Below are 20292 nucleotides of genomic sequence, written 5' to 3'. Positions count from 1 at the left end.
TGTGAGTCACTGAAAAGATAATGTGCAATAAATGACTGCAGAGGTTAAAAGTCACCAGACCCCACATTTATGTGCCTGAAAACTAGAAAGCCAAGCTACGGATGCAAATGTCCTGTTTTACTTTGTAATGAAGCCAAGGTTTTGTGTATGTAAATGTTTGCATTGATGCAGATTTAAATATACTATGTTGCTTGAAATTCAGTGTTTAAACTGATTGACTCTGTAGTAAAGTGATAGTCTTAGAGTGTATTATTATCTCAGAATGATTGGAGCTGATCTCTGTGGCTAAACAAATAATGTGACACCCGAACCCTAACCTGGAAAAGTAAATATTAACATTCAGTAAATCCTTATCCTGGTGTAATTGTGTCCTCTGAATCACACTGACGAACACAAAGGTACATGTACATCAGCGGTAGTTATCTATGCTATAGAAACTATTTAAAAAAAAAACTTTAAAACTGGGGCCACTCCCAAACAATAATCCTCCAATACTGCAGTACCATGAAGCTCCATGGACCAATTTGTAGTCTTTCAGCTCAGTGTTTTGGTTTTGAGAAAATAGCAGTAACAGGTTTTTATGTATTATTTCAATTCAGGTTAAAACTATGGAGCATGTTATGTATACAAACTAATTAAAGCAAATTTGCTCTATAGGAACCAAAGCAATGTTGTTCTCAGACAAACACTAGCTTTTATTTACATGATGACAGTAGGGGATGTCTGTTGGCTGTTTGGTAAAAACAGCAGTTCATGTATAATTAATCATTCATAAAGCCATGTAAGAACAGTAATAATGTATTCTGTCAATAGTGCATTCCAATGTAGCCACAGTGAAGCCTAATGTACAGTAGCTATGCTGATTGTACAAACACACATCACCTAAAGCTTAGTGTTGCAATGTCTTGCATTTCCTACTCTTAGTTTTGCTTAACAGTTTCTCCATTACAATATGTTTAAGCTTCCATTACACATGCTCAAGCTTCCATTTTTTAATTCCCAGCTGTGTGTATTGAATTCCCTTCAATAATGTTGGAAAACCCTTTGTCTTTAGTGGCAATTTTAAAAATTATAGATATAGAATGGAATAAAACAAATTAAATATGTCGACCATCAATTGCGTCACACTCTAGCATCAACCCTCATCAACAGCCCTTAGGCGTGTCGCTGTTTGTTCTTCAACTGTGGCCACAGCCATTTCTCTCTGCTGATTTGTTTGCAGCTGTCTGCTCTGTTTGCCTCACCTGCCCAACATTGATCCCTCCCTGTGATCCCACCCTGTCTTCTCCCTCACCTGTGGTAACTACACTATAAATTAAGCTGGGACAAACACGCCAAGCTCACAAATCAACTCGGACAGATGAAATCTAGTCCCACCATAGGTAAGGATGACATCCACAGCAGACCGACTGGCCCATCAGCAGGCTAAGGAGCGAGGCTTTGGCACCAACAAGCAGGCAGTGAAGTTCAAACAGCAGGATTATGAATCTTTGCGGCAGCAGTGTTTAAAACGTGGACGTCTTTTTGAGGACCACTGCTTTCCGGCTGAGTCCAAATCCTTGGGTTTTAACGAACTGGGACCATACTCATCCAAGACCAGGGGAGTGGTCTGGAAGAGGCCGACGGTAGGTAGCCACCAGGGCTGGGATAATATCTCTTCAATTCTGTCTTATGGATCTAAGATGAGGTTTTTCAACATAAAGTAATTGATTAAAATAACTTAATGACTAAATATTGACGAGAATTAAAAGTTAACCAATAATTACCTTTAGCAACCTTTTAAGGATTGGTTTCTGTCACTAAGGAATTTAAAATTGAGGGTTCAGGGATGGCAGATATTGTTCTAAACCACTCAGTGACCTTCTTACCATGGAAGAATTGCCCTGGTGCCTGGGTCGAGATATTCAGAGGTTTTAGAACGTGAAACTCAGTCCTTTCAGCCAGAGGTTAAGGTATGAATAGCACCCAGTGAAACTTACCATATAACTAAGGTTCTCAGGACACAATATTTAACTTGTCCCTATCTTAGGCTTAAGAGAACAGATCCTTTGCTACTAACCTTTTGATCAGACCATGTGACACACAGCATTTGAAGAGAGCCCACATGTGTTAATGTGAGCCAATGCAAACAGGAAGTTTTGAGGAGACACTTTGGAGTGACAGAAGAGGGAACCACTAAATGGCTTGGGTTACTGAAAAGATAATGTGCTATAAATGACTGCAGAGGTTAAAGGTCACCAGATCCCACATTTATGTGCCTGAAAACTAGGACTTTGTGGTTCCTTCCAGTCTGGGGATTCTAGGGTGGGGACCGAACAGTTTTACATGCCAAATTGATTTGTATTGTGATTCTGCTTTACACTTCGTGACACTGCTTTGTCGTAATTGCGATTTTCTTTTCCTCTTCAAAAAAATTTAAATGATAAATTCTTTTGAGACAAAACCAATGCACATTATCTCAACTGAATGGGACAGTGGACATTTAGTTGCCACTAATAGAGATTAAACAAATGGAATCAGACCAAATAGAAAATAAACTATTTTTTTTACTTTAGCCTACTCAAAGTCCACTGAGCTAGTAGAAAGTAAAATAAAATTCTGGGCCAAAATGTGTCTCAAAACAGGACAAAGCTCGGATTTGAGCCTTCAACAATGAAACCAGACCTAGAATTGTGTCTTTTGAGAGTAAAAAGAAAATAATACTGTTCCTACTTAGAGGACAACCAGTTTTCAATGACATCAATGAATCATTGCTGGAATGTCTCTAAAATCTATGCTCAAATATTCAACTCCTTGTTTTTATATAGGAGCTGTGTTCCAAGCCAAAGTTCATCGATGATGGAGCCACAAGGACAGACATTTGCCAAGGAGTTCTGGGTAAGTGAGGGGAAAGATAATGGATGCTGGGGTGTTGTTGCTTTTAAAAGGAAACCACAAACATCCACGCGACCATTTCCCCAACCAGCAGCTATTAAAGTTGCAAAAGGAGGTTTGTTGGCACATGCTGTTTACAGCACGGCCGCACTGTGGTGAACACAACATGTTGCCTAATCTCACAACATGTATCTGCTCTTCGCTGTGCAGGTGACTGCTGGCTTCTGGCTGCAATAGCTTCTCTGACTCTGGAGCACCAGATCCTCGCTCGAGTGGTTCCTCCTGGACAGAGTTTCACAGAAAAGTATGCCGGGATATTTCACTTCCAGGTCAGAAAAAAGACTTTTCTCATCCGACCGCATTACGCGTCACGTTTTCAGGATTTCAGGAACTGATCTACAGTTACAACGAGTGAGGTAGTGAAATACCAAAACAAATGTTGAAAGAGAACAGTTGAAATATGGACCTGGAATTATCCTTTAGTGAGCTCTGCAGGTTTAACTGAGGCATGGGGTGAGTCTGGAGGGGCAATGGTGCTTTTCCACTATATGACTTGGCTCAAGTCGGCTCGACTCTACTAGGAAATGTCCTTTTGTACACGACACACACACAAGCAAGTGATGAGCAAAGCAGTTGTACTTCGGGTGGACTGAATCATTAGAATCACTTAATTAAAAAGATTAGTTCAGTACTTCATGCATGACCGGAGCACAGACTCAGTCTGACAATAGTCACTGAACAGAATTCACGATCGCCGGCTTTCGGCAGTGTTGTGGCTCCTCTGTTAAATATTGAGATTTTAGAAAGGTTCTTGCTAAATGTTGGAGATTAACACATGTTTTCAGGATATTTATGTTTGCCATTGTTCAGTTTGATTCTTGTTTTGGACGTCACTCGTGTTCATGACTCTTCCAGTGACGACACTCTCTGCCAATCATTTGCCGGCAGTCTGTCAGTGTCACAGTTTAGTATCGGCTCAGCTCGCTTGGAAACTCCCCAGAGCAGGTACCAAAAAAGTACCAGGTACCAGAGTAGAGCCGGGCCTAGCCTAGCCGAGTCGTGCTAGAACTGTATAGGGGAAAAGCGCCATAACAGTGTTTTGGCGACAGATGTTACAGACTGGATCTTTGAATAAAATGTAAGTTTGAAAACATGTTCACTAGTGTAGGACAAATGCTACTCAATTACTAGTTTGGAAGTACAGTAAATGCAATGATCATTATTGCAAAAAGAAATGAAAAGAGTCAAAGCTTCAACTCACATACTCTTCAGTTCCCTAAATGTTTTACCTGTCCTGCAAACGTAATCATTACTTAAACTTGAAGTCATCTTGAGTTTTGTATCTAACGATAGCAGACGATATATTATACAAATTGTCTTAGTCATAATGCAGGATAAAAGAATAACCTTGTCAGTTTTAAGTATTTGATGTTGCTGATGATAATATTTCTCCTCAGTTCTGGCAGTTTGGAGAATGGACAGATGTGGTGGTCGATGACCGTTTGCCCACCAGAGATGGAAAACTGCTGTTTGTTCACTCGGCACAAGGCTCAGAGTTCTGGAGCGCACTCCTGGAGAAGGCCTACGCTAAGTACAGACGATTCCTGTTTTATTAATGCACCTGCGATGTACAATATACATGTACAGTTACAGGCAAATGTGTTTACATCTCTCTGTGTCTGACAGGGTCAATGGCTGCTATGAGGCGCTGTCAGGTGGAAACACTATTGAGGGTTTTGAGGATTTCACAGGGGGAATTGCAGAGATATACACGTTAAACAAGCCTCCACCAAAGCTCTTTCAAATTATCCAGAAGGCCCTGAGCCTGGGTTCACTGTTGGGCTGCTCCATTGACGTGAGTCTTATTTTCCTACTCATTTGCATGCAAACAAATGCACTAAGAGTCATGTCGTACTGGTGGAATCAGAACTGAAACGTTTGCTCTCTGTGTTTTCAGATATCCAGTGCCTATGAGACAGAGGCAGTTACTGCTTCTAAACTAGTGAAAGGACATGCATACTCAGTCACTGGTGCAAAAGAGGTACACTAACTTTGTCTTTTTTTAATTTTACTGCCTGCAAAGCACATAGTGAACTCTTCCTCTTTCCTTCAGGTTCGTTACCGGGGCAGAAAAGTTCAACTGATCCGTGTCAGGAACCCGTGGGGTCAGGTGGAGTGGACGGGGCCTTGGAGTGACAGGTAAATATTTTTATTCTCTTTACACCATCAGGTACAATTGGCTATTACCACTTTCTAAATACATGGTTATTTCTCAAAATAGATCCAGTGAATGGAACTACATCAGTAAAGATGAGAAATCAGACCTGTACCATGTGGCAGAAGATGGAGAGTTTTGGTAAATGTTCCGTCGTTAAACTTTCACTATTGATTGACGTAACAAAATGTTCTATGATTTAAAAAAAAAATGAGTTCCTCTTCTCAGGATGTCCTACTCAGATTTCATCAGACATTTCTCCAGACTGGAGATCTGTAACTTGACACCAGACACACTGACGAGCGTTGATGTCAAGCACTGGAACCATTACCAGTTTGAAGGGATGTGGAGGGTTGGCTCCACTGCTGGTGGCTGCCGCAACAACACAGGTAGGGGGAAAAGTCATATGTACATTATGTGAGTGAGAAGTGTATATATGTATATATATATATATATATATATATATACATATATATGTGTATACAGACCTTTTTTATGTGTTACAGCCACGTTTTCATCCAACCCTCAGTATGTGGTGCGTTTGGAGGATGTGGATGATGATCCTCTGGATGACAAGGATGGATGCACATTTCTCGTGGGGCTGATGCAGAAGAACGGACGACAGAAGAAGAGGCTTAACAGCAAGCTTGAGACGATTGGCTTTGCCATCTATAAGGTGTCACAGAATTATTATTCTTTTTTTTACAGTACTGTGCAAAAGTCATTTATTGTTTTAGCAACGCTATGACCATATAAATATAATTATTTCTCAATCGCCCAGCCAGGATGTCCATGTGAGCCCCATAAAGTACCCTATCCAAGCTACCTGGGTATAAGTGGGTATAAGTCTTGAAGTGGGTAAAATGATGCAGGTCCCATATGGTTTATTCATTTAGAACCCATACCGTCAACCTGACTATAATCCTTATAGGGCCAAATGCAGTTTTAAAATAAAACATTATTCTTGTCAAAACCCCAGCCTGTACACAATACTTGCACATGTTGTATGAGTTAAAGTCATTGACAGCTTTCTAATAACCGCAACCCAAAGTCCCAAATTATTCCAATCCAAATGCCACCGTTAGACAGACGTAAATACAATAAGCTTTTGACTTTTGCGCAGTACTGTACACACTCACCGACCACTTTATCAGGCACACGGGGCGCCTAATAATGTAGTGTTCTGTTCTTCTCCATCTGCATCCAAGTTCATTGTGTTGTGCGTACAAAGATGCATTGGTTGTAATGAGTGGTTACACAGAGTTTCTGTTGCCTTTCTATCATCTTGAGAACTGCACCACACTTGTTATTTATTCTTTCAAACTATTCCTTGTTAAAGGTCAGCACTTTCTTCCCAATTCCCACTTTGTGCCTAATAAAGTGGCAGCCGAGTGTGTACACATTATTCTGTATTTGACCTTTTTAAATATTGCATTAAGGTTCTATAAACTGTCTTTTTCCTTTTTGCAGGTGCCAGATGAGGTCTGTATTTCAACTGCTACCTGAATCTCCCATTTTAAATGCAAAACATACATCACAGGATTGTGAATTTCCTCGAATGCTGGTAATAACAAAACCTCTTCTGCTGTTAAACTTCAGTGCAAAGGCCGCAGAAATGTTCATCTAGGTCCAGAGATTCTGCTGCGACAGAGAGCTGTGGCCATGAGCAGCAGCTTCATCAACACACGTGAAGTGTGTGACCGCTTCCGGCTTCCCCCCGGGGAATACGCCATTGTGCCTTCAACTTTCCACCCTCACAAGAATGGCAACTTTGTTCTCAGGGTGTTCTCAGAGAAACAGGCCGCAACCAGGTACATGTGCTACAAGGGCTGGTGACCTCAGGGGAAGCTGCAGCAGATCTCTGAGCTTTTTCTTATACACCCATCTAGTGGCCACCCGTGTCTTTAGTCACCAAGTTAAATTGAAAAGCGAGAAGTACTTGTAATTTCCTTACACTCCAATAGAGAGTGCTCAAACTCTGCATTTCTATTTTTTCCAGTCCACTGGAGGAAGACGTTGATGCTGAAATAGAGGAGGTGAGAGAATCCACAGAATAACTAGCAGTCTTCACACAATTTTGAACTACATTTTCATCAATAAATTGTAAAAACAAGTTGCTTGACAAACGGAATATTAACTTCAACATGTTCAACACTCACACTCAGAGGTGTCTCTCTTACAGAAGGAGATATCTGAGCGTGATGTGGATCCTCATTTCAAGAATCTCTTTAAGCAGATCGCTGGAGACGTATGTAGAGGGACAAAGACATGAATGTCACGTATCCACAGCTATGAACAAAACAACAAGATGTTTTTTTGTCAAACAGGACATGGAGGTATCAACCTTTGAACTGGTTAGAATTTTGAACAATGTCGTCTCCCACCGTAAGTAACTTCAAAATGAGTAAAGACACTTTTCATTTTCCTTTACTTGACACAAGCTTTGTTTTGTCTCTTTCTCTTGCAGGGTCTGATCTCAAGACGGACGGATTCAGCCTTGAGACAGGTCGACTTATTGTCAGTCTTCTGGACGTATCCTCTTTAAAATACAGAACATTAAAGATACAATGGACGTTGTTATGTTGTGAAACAGTCTGTCCTCCAACCATAACAATGTACATAATAAATTCAATTGCATGTTGAGCTCTTAACCAACATTTTCCAGAAAGATGAAAGTGCCAAGTTGGGACTGATGGAATTCCATTTGCTTTGGAGCAAAATCCAGAAATATCTGGTAAGTTCTGCTCAGTGGTGTCTGAAAACCAATTACGTCACATGGGAAAACCTGGCCTCGCCTACTGTGTAAACACAACTCATGGGGTCCCACAGGAGATCTTCAAGACTCACGACACGGACAACTCCGGCACCATGAGCTCCCACGAAATGAGAGGCGCTGCCACTGAAGCAGGTACCAGGCGTTATGACATGAGGAATCCTAATCACCAACAGCCAACAAATGGTCGCACGTTCATTTACACACACAATAGTTGCATTTGACCCAGTTACGATTCACGGACACTTGCTTTTCTGATAAGAAAAAAAGAATTATAAGACTTTAACTTTGCCAGGACATATTTAAGTTAGTTCAAAGAAGCACAGCTTGATCATTTGCTGGTATAGATGATGATGTGTTTGGTGTGTCTCACAGTGAGTATAGCTGCTAGACTGGATGTGCCAGTTAGACTCTGTCTCTGTATAAACACTTTGCCAGAGGAACAAAGTGAGCAAGGGTGGGGGCTGTGCAATATGACTCATCCATTGTTATTGTCTGACACACTTTACTTCCTCGGGATCAATGTCTATGTACATGGTTTTTTTTTTCTTCTTCCACAGGTTTCCATGTTAACAGTGCCGTGCTGCAGGCCATTGTCAGTCGCTATGCCGACGCTCAGTACGCCATAGACTTTGACAGCTTTGTGGGCTGTCTCATCAAACTGGAAATGCTCTTCAGTGAGTATAGCAACAAACACAGACACGCCCCGGCACAAACTTCAGCATACATGACAACTCACACCTCTGTTTCTTCAACAGAAATGTTCAAGTCTCTGGAAAGGGTTGACACAGGGAAGATTGAGCTGGACATGCAACAGGTGTGTGTGAAAAAGAAACGCCCACTACAACAACAAAAACAACAACAGCTTGTTGTGTAACTTTGTCAATGTTCCTTCACAGTGGCTGTGCCTGGCGATCTACTAACTCTGGAAGCAGCATGATATCATGATATCATATGAGTGGGAAGATGGGGTCCATACAGTTTATGATCCATTAAAGAAGTCACATTTCATGTAATCTGATTAATGAGTGGGGCATTTTGTGTACACTGTAGTTACTTAAAAAGAATACAATATTATGTAAGTTCAAGGGAACATTTCCCTCACACACCAGAACTTGATGAATAAAAAGCCTTTTGCAACTTAATAATGAAACATCCATGAGTGAAAATTAAATTATATATATGTATGTATGTATATATATGTATATATATATATATATATCCTATATATATATCCTATATATGTATGTACATATATAGGATATGGTTAAATAGCATTTTCTCTTTTGCATTTGGTGTTTTCGCTCTTTAAGATGTTGCAAAACAGATGTTAAATAAAAAGAATAAAAAAAGAAACTATGGTATTTTGACTCTCCCTCTTACCAAAACTCCACCTCATTTTTCATGTGTTTGTTTTGTAATTTAACTGTGAAAAAATAAAAAAAATCATACAACCACAGGAACGCCTGGTGTTAACTTGCAGACTCGGGATCAGATTGGACGTTGAGATCTATTCCCTCTGTGGAGTAGCGCTCAAATTACAGCTGCACAGACTGTGGGCTGACACAAAGCAGGTGTGAGTCAGGTGAAGCTGCCGAGCTGCGGGCGTGGAGTCAGACTGATCCTGTTCCTCTGCACGCACACGAGACACAACCTCACTGTCGCACACAAACAAACCCAGCACGCACACAGTTCGCGATGTCTGGCATTGCAGCAAAGCTTCAGCACCAACGAGAGCGCGCTCACGGGATCGGAACCAACTCGCACGCGGTGAAATACCTGAACCAGGACTTTGAGTCTCTGAGGAACAGCTGTCTGGAGAGAGGGCGGCTGTTTGAGGATGACTCCTTCGAGGCTCTGCCCTCATCCCTTGGCTTCAAAGAGTTGGGACCAAACTCCTACAAAGTTCGGGGCATCACATGGAGGAGACCCAAGGTGGGTATAATATATATGAGGTTCAGTCATTTCTCCTCACAGCCTTGTGATTCATTCATCAAACATGTATCTCTCATAAAATCATTTTAGTTGTTACAGAGATGGCAATTTATTTATTTATTTATTTATTTATTATTATCATTATTATTATGAAGTATAGAGAAAGCTAGAAGGAGTTGCTCTGTGTTCTTTGTGGATCTAGATAAAGCTCTTGATCGGGTGTATTGTGTGATTAAGTCTGGAGTGACAGATGGGATTAAGGTGAAGGTGGGAATACACCAGGGATCAACACTGAGCCCCTTGTTGTTTGCAATGATGATGGACAGATTGACAGATGTGTGTGGAAGCCTGTTTCCGCCACTTTAAAAGAATGCATATCAAACAAAGTCATCATTATGAGATGCTATATCATAATAAGGAGATAGTAGACCTGAAAAAAACGGCTTCCATAACCTCTGGTGTTTCTCATTTGCAAACTGTTGATATATAGCATCCACCCAGCTGACTTTTAGTGTGTTTTCTATAGGTTAGGTTAGTTTTAGGGTAAGGCATGAACTGGTTACGGTTAATGCTTTTTTTAAGCCGTAAACTGTGTGAGTGTGAGAGGATGCCAGCTTTTTTAGCACATTGTGTTACGGAATGTGATACACACATAAACTTGGAATGATTGATTGCTGCATATCGACATAACACACTCAGAGGTGTTAACACCTATAATTAAAGTTTTTAACTTAAGACTTAAGACAGTTATCGTTATCAACTAATATTACTATTTTCAATCGTAAAAATGTGTTTGGCGACATTGGAAGTTAATATTTTAAAGATGTTTTTTTTGCCCTATGTTTAAACATTGGTTAGGGTTGCAGTATATAGTGTTAAGTCACTCATTAATTAAGTTTCCCACCCCACTGTTTGTAAAAACTGCAAACTCTAGCATTTGTATTGTTTTCCTGTAACTCGTCAACACCCAAAAACATGTCTATGTTTTATGAGCAAAGAAAGGCACAGCTATGTGAAGTAGTGCTGGATAACATGTTATAAAAGAAAGTTTAAAAATGTCTCTTTTCTGTCAGGAAATATGTTCTGATCCAAAGTTCATCTTCGAAAATGCTTCCAGGACGGATATTTGTCAAGGAGCACTTGGTGAGCAGCACGCACACACACGGTCCCTGTATTTATTGTCACACATTTCCAACCTCTCGACACAGTATTTGAATGGCTTTGCATGCATTTAGATGTAGCTCTGCCTGTGAATCCCAAGCGCTGACAGCAGCAAAACCTCCCATGACGCCTCTCCATCTACACCCAGTCTGACACAATGTCTGCATGTTGTATTTGAATTGCTGAACTATGTGGGGAATTTAAGAGCGCCTCAGACGTGTGAAGCTGAGATGTATTTGTAAACAAACTGCAATCTTCTTTTACTTTATTGTTTCTGCTGGTCTTCCCGAGAGATACCAAAGTGTCTTGTCTTATGAAACATTCATTTATCTAACATTTGTCTCCTGTAATTTGTTTGCAGGTGACTGCTGGCTCCTCGCAGCTATCGCCTCCTTGACTCTGAACAAACAAGTTTTGTCTCGGGTCGTCCCCCATGACCAAAGCTTTGACGACCACTACGCAGGCATCTTTCACTTTGAGGTACAGTCCTTGGACACCCGCAACACAGCTGTATTCGTCTCGTAATGCACACGTGGCTCAGAAAAGAGAGTTTTATTGGTCTTTTCTGTGACTCTCAGTTCTGGCAGTTTGGTGAGTGGGTCGATGTGGTGGTCGATGACCGTTTGCCCACCAAAGATGGAGAGCTGCTGTTTGTTCACTCGGCGGAGGGCTCAGAGTTTTGGAGTGCACTGCTGGAGAAGGCCTATGCCAAGTATGCAGGAGTAGAACCTCTGGATTCACAGCCGTCTGTTTCAGTGTCTCTGTTCTCTGGTCTAATCCGTCCTGAACTCTTTGACCTCTAGGCTGAATGGATGTTACGAGGCTCTCTCTGGAGGCAGCACCATTGAGGGTTTCGAGGACTTCACTGGAGGCATCGCTGAGAGGCATGAGTTGAGCAGCGCTGATCCCCATCTCTTCCATACCATCACGAAGGCCCTGAAAAGAGGCTCTCTTCTGGGATGCTCCATTGATGTTTGTTTGAGCTTCTTGTTTTACTCTGTTGTAGATTTCCTTTTGGTTTTCTCTTGGATCTGCCGAGTAAATCTTTTAGATGCAGTATGTGTTTGAAACACAGGTTTTTCCTTTGAATGTCAGATCACCAATGCACGTGATTCAGAGGCCGTCACATATCGCAAACTGGTGAAGGGCCATGCCTATTCAGTGACAGGAGCAGAGCAGGTGAGCAAATGTCTGTCTACTGTACATTCAATACATGTATGTTAGGCTGCAGTGGATATTACATACTGTGTGTGTCACAAATGAGAACCTGGAACATGAGTGGAGAAATGGATGGCCTCATTCCCTCATTCATTTAATCATTCATTCATTCATTCATTCATAGGGGCCAAAAAGTACCTGAATGATGCCTCTGAGTAATAAAATTAATTTTTTTTACAGTATTCTGATTTACCACGATCCAAAAAACATACAGGTTACATTAATGAATGTAATAATCTCTTTAAAGGTGTTAATCTGAGGGCTATAGACTGCATGTCACTTACTCTCAGCTGGGATTGGCTCTAGCTCCCTTGTTCCCTCTCAAATGTTAGGCAGTATACTGAATGCATGTGGAATTGTGGTCATTGCTACAATAGTGTATAGAATTGTTTTAGGTGTGGTTGTATCAGTGCACCCACCGCTCCCTCAAGGAGAAAGCCAATGAACAAAAGGCTCACACCTGCTTTAAGTTTTTATTTCAGGAATAACCTTTAATGGCAGGAAACAGAGGTTTATAAACCTGTAAATATGTTATCTTGTGACTTCTGTTTTTGAATAATTTCGTTCAGATTTACCTGACTCATCATTAAAAAGCAGCAGACAGGCAGTCTTGTATAAAGTCCCTTAAAGGGATACTTGAGTAAAAGTACAAGTATTTTATCAGAAAATGACTTTGGTAGAAGTTGAAGTCACTTTTATTTTTTTATAATATTACTTCAGTAAAAGTCTTTAAGTATATGACATTTACTGTACTTAAGTATCAAAAGTAATTTTCCTATGTAAAATGTACTTAAGTTTTAGAAGTAGAGGTAAAAGTATAGTAAAATGGCAGGGAAAGTTGTCTTTCAACATGGAAGACTGTGGGTTCAATTCCTGGCTCTACTAGTCCTTGAGCAAGACACTTAACACTGTGTGAATGGATGAATGGCTAAACTGTAGTGTAAAGCAGCCCATCAAGACTAGAAAAGCTCTATATAAATACGGACAATTTAGCATCGCTTCTTCTGCTGATTTTATTTGGTAGTAACGAGTAACAAAGATAGTTAAATGTAGTGGAGTAAAAGTAAAAGTTGCTAAAAATATAAATGAAGTAAAGTACAGATATGTGAATTTTGTACTTAAGTACGGTAACAAAGTCTTTGTACTTTGTTACATTACAACACTGCAAACCGGCATGGATTTTAAAATCTGTATTTTCTTTGATAATGTGTAATATCTCATACACTCACACTAGTACTGTATGATCATTTTACTTGTTGTTCGATTGAGATTAATTGAAGCCTTATTCTGTGTCAGGTGGAACACAGAGGAGGCAGGGTGCAGCTGATAAGGATTAGAAACCCGTGGGGTCAGGTGGAGTGGAATGGTGCCTGGAGTGACAAGTGAGTGTTGTGCACGAAACTGGGTATAAATGATCCATGATGTATCCCAATGACTGGCAATGCTGTTGCTTTACTTCTAATACTATTGACAGACCACGTTTTCACTTGCGCTCACATATTGCAGATGCATAATCTAAGGCAGGAATCTCAAACTGACCTGGGGGCCACATGAGCTTCATGTCTGGTCAGATGTGAGGCCGGTAAACTGAAAGAAAAATCCACCTGTGTGGGGGGAAATAAAACAACTGTTAAGAAGGGATGGGCGAAAATGATATCACAATATTCCATCATCAAAGAGCAAAAAGGACATTCATGATGATGTTTCACATCAAAATACAAACAAAGTGTTTGTTTTCACAAAGAATGATATATCTAGTTCACATTATAGAACATATTTATGATGCAAAATGAATCTTGAAACGTGACATTCTCGTTTTAAATGAAATAGCTCAATAACTACAGGGATTGTTATTGAACTGTAACATGTTCCAAAATGACAAAGCAGTGTTCAATCAACTTCTGTATGTTTTTGCAATGTGGGAGGAAACTGGAGAACACACCCATGCACACATGGACACAGAACATGCAAACTCCATGCATAAAAGCCCCTATTATGATAATAATTCTGGCCCCCCGAAAAACAAAATCACAAACATAAAGGCTCCACCCCATAATATAACACACCTGGTAGTGATCAGCCAATCAAGCCTTTTGAGAGGTCGAGAGGTCGACAGCAGGTCGAGAGCAGAGTGTTCATCAACAGTGATACAAGCAGTTTAGCTGTAAAAGAAAACAAAAATGGCCATTATTCAAATATAGTTGAGAGATAACAGCCAAATCCACACATTGTAAATGTAAATGGACATTATTACATATAAACTAGTGGTTCTCAAACTTTTTATACCACCTGAGAAAATATTGAGCTCTTGTAGTGTGAGCGATAAGGTGACACAAATATTATTATCCGGTCAAAATAACTCAAGAACAGTATTTCTGATTTTCCTCCAAGTACCACCAGAAGACGACCGCGTACCACTGGTGGTACACGTGCCACAGTTTGAGAACCATGGATATAGACATCACCACATTTCAAAACCTAATCAGATTTAGAAAATTGAGGTAGATATTATTTACAAACTCAGTACAACACTTGTTATCCACTTTGCGCTTATTTGATTTATTTGTTAATATTATTACTCTTGTCAGGGTTTAACATTTTAGAAGTGCAACTCTTGGTCTTAAGACCAGATTATTGCAAATTATGCTTTAGGATTTTATCAGTTAATGGGCCCTTTGCACAATGTTTCGTTTACTTCCTCAGTTTGACGGTGCACGTCGGCCACTGTCTGTGATCAGTAACACAACATCTGAGCGTGCACCAATAACACTGAGTGGAAAGTGTTAGAATACCATACAGCCACTTTGCATGTAGATCTGTAGACAGAGCAACTGCCATTTACAAATCTGAATAAACACTTCCATTGTTCTGCAAAGTCATTTTATCTGGTTTGGCTTGATATTAGACTGGCTGAGGAACTATTCAAATGAAACGAATGACTCTTTGTAAAAGCATGAAAGAGAACCCAGCCTATTTGAAACAACTATTGTACATCCTTTGTTTGAGGGTTAAATTACGTATGTATACGTCTGTCGTGCCTGTACACCACATACGTACACACCCAGTGAAATGGCTGGTAGATCCTGTTGTCAAACAGACTCAGGCCCTGAAGCTTATTTTTGTGTTTGAGGCATTTGTACCTGCCCATACTACCAGCTGAACAACTCCCGACTGTGTAAAGCTGCAATTATCAGCCTGTTTTTGTACTCTGAAGTTTGTTTTTTCCATGTCCCTTCTGTTCTAGTTCTTCCGAATGGAGATACGTGAGTGACGATGATCGAGAGAGGCTGTCGCACCGCTCTGAGGATGGGGAGTTCTGGTAAATGTCACTGAATCTGATTTCTTCACCAGTTCCTTTCCATAGTTGCCCCTTCATTTAATAAATAGTGATGGCATAAATACAGTAAGGGGGAAATAGACTTGCTGCTACTGACTGTGTCTTGTCTTGGCAATTTTCCACAGGATGTCATTTTCCGACTTCCTCCGTCAATACTCTCGCCTTGAGATCTGCAACCTCACGCCCGACGCCCTCAGCGACGAGTACAAGAAATGGGCTGAGTCAGAGTTTGAAGACACATGGAGAATGGGAGTTTCAGCCGGTGGCTGCAGAAACTACCGTGGTACAACCAGTTTTACAATATTGAATCCATTGCTAGTTTATGTGTCATTAACCAGCACGTAGACCTCATTAACAACTGCTACCCTTCCTAGATACCTTCTGGATGAATCCTCAGTTTGTGATAAAGCTGGAGGATGTGGACGATGAGCCTGATGATGGGGAGGAGGGCTGCACCTTCATCGTGGGCCTGATGCAGAAGAACAAGCGTCGCAGGAGGAAAATGGGGGAGGACATGGAGACTGTTGGCTTTGCCATCTATGAGGTTGGCAGCTGAATTTAACCTGACAAATTCAGTGATAATAGTTGTGCCTTCTATTCCGTCTGTTCTTACATTTCGTTTGTTTTTATGTTCTTGCAGCTGCCTGAGGAGGTATGTACGCAAAGATGAAGACACTTCATACTAGTGAGCACAATTTAATAAGAAATAGGTCAAATATAGTGTGCCTTGGCGTGACCACACACTGCACGTGTGCGTTTTTCCAGTACTCTGGCAAAAGGCAAGTGCACCTGAAGAGAGACTTCTTCCTGTACAACTGCTCAGCCGCACGCTCCGAGACGTTCATCAACCTGCGGGAAGTGAGCAACCGCTTCAATCTCCCCCCCGGGGAATACCTCATCATCCCCTCCACCTTTGAGCCCAACAAGAACGGAGACTTCTATGTGCGGGTGTTCTCTGAGAAACCGGCCGATTTCCAGTACGATCATTTCACCAAGAAATGCCATTTCCTAATGTCAAAGAGTGCCGGATTATAATCAGACAGTGATCATCAATGTGACTTCTTGCTTTCAGAGAGATTGACGACCCGGTGGACAGCCATGTTGAAGAGGTAAATCATACCCCTCAATGTAGGCTTAAGTTTCTTATGACTATTGACGTCAACGTGTGACCCTCTACTTTGTCATGTGCAGATTCATATCGATGAAGATGACATCGGCGACAGATTCAGGAGTCTGTTTGGACAGCTTGCGGGACATGTTAGTGAGCTTCGGATTTGGTGCATCATCTCATGTGGTCCTGATTCGACTTTCCAGCAGTTCACAGTTTCTTCGTCATGTGTTTATAGGATGTGGAGATTTGTGTATTCGAGCTGCAGAGTATCCTCAACAGAGTGGTGGCGAGGAGTGAGAAAGAGATTTTTTTTCCCCTGCATTGTTTCAGACATCAATGTGGACCTGACACTCAACACATGTACTCCTTGTGTTTTATTCGTCCCTAGGAGACGACATCAAAACCAACGGGTTCAGCCTGGTGACTTGCCGCAACATGGTCAATCTGCTGGATGTATCCTTCCTTATAATCCTGTATAATCTGTATGAAATAAAAAAAGAGTTGTTGTTTTTTACCGAGCCCAAATGAACAAACTAATCAGAGTGCTTATATTATATTTTAAGGCAGAAGCTTACGACGTTAACAAAGACCAACAACGTCCTGTCTGGTTCCCGATAAGCAGCTGTATTTAGTCGGTGCATTTTTACATGCATGTTAGAAGTCCAATTTTAGTCCGACTAAGACAACAATTCAGTTTTCTTCAGTGTTTCTTGGAAACACGTTAGTTCGACTAAAATTGAGCTTGTCTTAGTCAGACTAGAGACTAGAGTGTTCTGCACATGGACCAAAATTTCCTCCCTGGTCTTTGACCCGGAAGTAGAAGTAGACAATGTATCCAAGCATCGCTCAATCTTAATTTGTATCATGATTAACTTGAACAGCAGGTACAGGTCTGTGACGTAAAGGTCAACAGGAAACTGATTTGATACGTGCTAGGTTATAGAGAGATACTGCACCACCTACGGAGGCGGAGTCAGACGTATAAGGCCAATAAATCAATTTATCTGTATATAAAGGATAACACTGACATCAAGGGAACCCAGTGAGTTTGACTCTCCTGTTTGTTTTATCATTGCAACATAGTCAACCTGACATATGATATTGTTGGAAACTTCTTACTCTGTTTGAGGGCATGTCACCATTTTCTTTAACGTTTTCTTAAAAGAAAGATGGAAGCGGTAAGCTGGGACTGGTGGAATTTAAGATCCTGTGGACAAAGATTGAGAAGTTCCTGGTGGGTGCTCTATTTTTTTTGTATCGACTTCAACACACCTTGCACACACATAATGAGAATGACATGGACTCTCTATTAGGACCTGTACAAAGCGCGAGACGTAGACAAAAGCGGCTGCATGAGCACTTCTGAAATGAGGATGGCTGTTGAGGATGCTGGTGAGTCTGTGCTCCACATTTTTAAAGATTGACATCGCAGTTTAGTGTCCTCACCTGAGTGTGTTTTTTCCACATGAACGCTGACTTCACCATGTTGAATTTTGGCAGGATTCTCTCTAAACAACAGCCTGCATCAGATAGTTGTGGCCCGCTACAGCGATTCAAACCTCTCCATTGACTTTGACAACTTTGTGTGCAGCCTGATTCGCCTGGAGTCTCTCTTCCGTGAGTTTTTCTTTCTTTTTCTGTTTTACTCGTACTGTTCATGCACACACCGTGAGCCTCGTGATCCTCATTCTGATGTCTTCTCTCCAGAAACCTTCAAGGCCCTGGACAAGGACGGCAATGGTGTGATCGAGCTGGGTTTTAAGGAGGTATGAGTCCATTTGTGATAATGAGAAGAATGAGTTTATGCACCACAGACTCATTTGTATGCGTGTGTGTTTTCATCCACAGTGGCTGAGTCTGGCGATGTTGTAGAACATCTCTGAATGTTTTCACTTGAAGATTCCAGATTTGCGATGGAGCAAAAAAAAAATCAGTTGATACACATTTTTGTTGTCTCTCTAACATATTATTGAGTTTATTTAGTTTGCTCTTGAATAAAATATATGTATGATCACACCGTTTGTGTGGTTCTCTTTCAGCAAGTAACTTAACAGTTATTAGTTTGACTTTTGGTCATTTTTTTTGCCGACTGGGGAGTTGAATTATAAAATTGATACCATATCAGTATAGTTAATAATGTAGCTGCATCCAGCATCGGATTAGCTTCAGAATTAAATTGGTGATTATTTTTATTATATGAAATTGCCACTGTAGTATAGAGAAGGAAAAATAATCAGCAGTAATGCAACATTGGGGATGTAGTGTGTCTCCAGCACTTTAGAAGTAACGCGTTACTGTAATTTGTTATTAAAATTACTTTTTTCCAAGTAATGAGTAAAGTAAGGGACAGTAATTAGATTACTTTGTCGGCAGCCCCTCTCCTGCTAAACAGGTGAAAATAGACTTCATTGGAATACAGTCAGGAGAGACTTTGATTTTAATTATTTTATTGCTGTATTTTATTTATATCTATTCATGAAGGAGTATAAACACAAAAAAAATTGTATTTTATATGCTGGAATTTGCAGAAATATAAGTTAACAGAAGTTAAAGAAAGACTTGCTTTGTTTTATTAAAATATGGTGGAATGTGCAGAAAATAGGTTTCAATGTTCAACAAGTTTCTTCAAGTCAGAGACTGTTGCCTTTAATCAAACGTTTGTGTTTCATTTGATTCAATTTTATGTGATGGAATATGCAGAAAGAATAGAATTAGCCTGAAAGGTCTATTAGCGTATAGCGTATTCGGGTTGTGCATCATGTTTTTGAAAAGTAAAGTAATCAGTAAAGTAACTGGATCAGTAACTTATTTCTATTTCCAAGTAACTGGATAAACACTGGACCTCAGGGACCTTGCCGGAGCAAATGGTTCTGTACTTAAAATGGGGGATGTGCACTAACTGCAGTGGAGGCACGGCTGAGTCCAACATAAAGTTTATTGCAGTAGTTAAGCTGGGTCGCGATAAAAGCGTGAATGAGACGTTCAGAAATATTCAAAGCTAAAACAAAAATTGATCTTAGATAAAAGTTGCAAATGGTAAAAACTCCATTTGTGGATGTGAGAGTCAGGCTTGTAATAGAGACCTATAGTGACCACACCCAACCGTTCCTCCCACCTGGCTGGAAACTTTAGCCGCAGCAGGCTATTCAGTGTCGAGTTACTCTAAACAGACCGGCACAAATCTGAGTGGTGTGTAATGTGGACAGGTGAAAGTCGACTATTCAACAAAATCGGGTCTAAAGCAAAGTTAAAGAAGGATTAGGATTATGTCCCTTTCATATAATAGGCATCGATATGATTATGATGTATATAATATAACAGCATTAAATATACTTCAATATGATGAGTATGCAAGAAGAAAGTTAAAGGATGATTTACTATATCATCCATCCATCGTCAACCACGCTCTCCTCCACATGAAGGTTGTCCCAGCTGACACAGGCTGAAAGGCGGGAACATGTCGCCAAGTTCACTGTATAATGACAAAAATGTATTATTACATTCAATAATAAATACTCTCATCAACATTTAACCCTCAGAACACAGAGCATTTAGGCTGCTTTTTTACATGTTAAAATGTAGAAACAGTGGTTATAAGAATGTGCAATATGTCAATCAGATTTTTATTTTTATTTTTTAAATCAGATTGAAATGGTTTGATTTTAGCT

The 20292-nt window shown here is 40.5% G+C and overlaps 2 protein-coding genes across 2 annotated transcripts; both read left to right on the top strand.

The window, feature by feature from the left end:
* The first annotated feature begins 1328 nt into the window (after positions 1-1328).
* On the top strand, positions 1329-9041 carry LOC122781965 (calpain-2 catalytic subunit-like). Its single transcript, XM_044046097.1, has 21 exons — positions 1329-1625; positions 2808-2877; positions 3085-3203; positions 4332-4465; positions 4561-4729; positions 4832-4915; positions 4988-5073; positions 5156-5230; positions 5318-5478; positions 5596-5765; positions 6560-6571; positions 6689-6900; positions 7089-7125; positions 7272-7337; positions 7417-7474; positions 7557-7621; positions 7755-7823; positions 7919-7997; positions 8423-8539; positions 8621-8679; positions 8762-9041. Exons 1-21 carry the CDS (start codon positions 1389-1391, stop codon positions 8783-8785), a joined length of 2103 nt encoding a protein of 700 aa, XP_043902032.1. The 5' UTR covers positions 1329-1388; the 3' UTR covers positions 8786-9041.
* A 368-nt stretch (positions 9042-9409) lies between these two features.
* On the top strand, positions 9410-18640 carry LOC122781966 (calpain-2 catalytic subunit-like). The gene is made up of 21 exons (XM_044046098.1): positions 9410-9797; positions 10871-10940; positions 11320-11438; positions 11537-11670; positions 11762-11930; positions 12054-12137; positions 13473-13558; positions 15421-15495; positions 15639-15796; positions 15888-16057; positions 16154-16165; positions 16279-16490; positions 16586-16622; positions 16705-16770; positions 16860-16917; positions 17013-17077; positions 17790-17858; positions 17938-18016; positions 18125-18241; positions 18332-18390; positions 18473-18640. Exons 1-21 carry the CDS (start codon positions 9561-9563, stop codon positions 18494-18496), a joined length of 2100 nt encoding a protein of 699 aa, XP_043902033.1. The 5' UTR covers positions 9410-9560; the 3' UTR covers positions 18497-18640.
* Positions 18641-20292: the final 1652 nt, after the last annotated feature.

This window comes from Solea senegalensis, linkage group LG15 (genome assembly GCF_019176455.1).
Source record: "Solea senegalensis isolate Sse05_10M linkage group LG15, IFAPA_SoseM_1, whole genome shotgun sequence".
Taxonomy (NCBI): Eukaryota; Metazoa; Chordata; class Actinopteri; order Pleuronectiformes; family Soleidae; genus Solea; species Solea senegalensis.
The sequence above is the reverse complement of the archived record's forward strand: the minus strand, read 5'-3'. Positions and strand labels throughout refer to the sequence as shown.

Bases quoted from the DNA above. Each gene is read 5' to 3' on its own strand.
- LOC122781965 (XM_044046097.1), top strand. From the start codon at position 1,389: ATGACATCCACAGCAGACCGACTGGCCCATCAGCAGGCTAAGGAGCGA. The intron at 3,204-4,331 runs GTCAGAAAAAAG...ATTTCTCCTCAG, and splicing joins CCGGGATATTTCACTTCCAG to TTCTGGCAGTTTGGAGAATG. The intron at 8,540-8,620 runs GTGAGTATAGCA...TTTCTTCAACAG, and splicing joins CAAACTGGAAATGCTCTTCA to AAATGTTCAAGTCTCTGGAA.
- LOC122781966 (XM_044046098.1), top strand. From the start codon at position 9,561: ATGTCTGGCATTGCAGCAAAGCTTCAGCACCAACGAGAGCGCGCTCAC. The intron at 15,496-15,638 runs GTAAATGTCACT...AATTTTCCACAG, and splicing joins TCTGAGGATGGGGAGTTCTG to GATGTCATTTTCCGACTTCC. The intron at 16,623-16,704 runs GTAAATCATACC...TGTCATGTGCAG, and splicing joins TGGACAGCCATGTTGAAGAG to ATTCATATCGATGAAGATGA.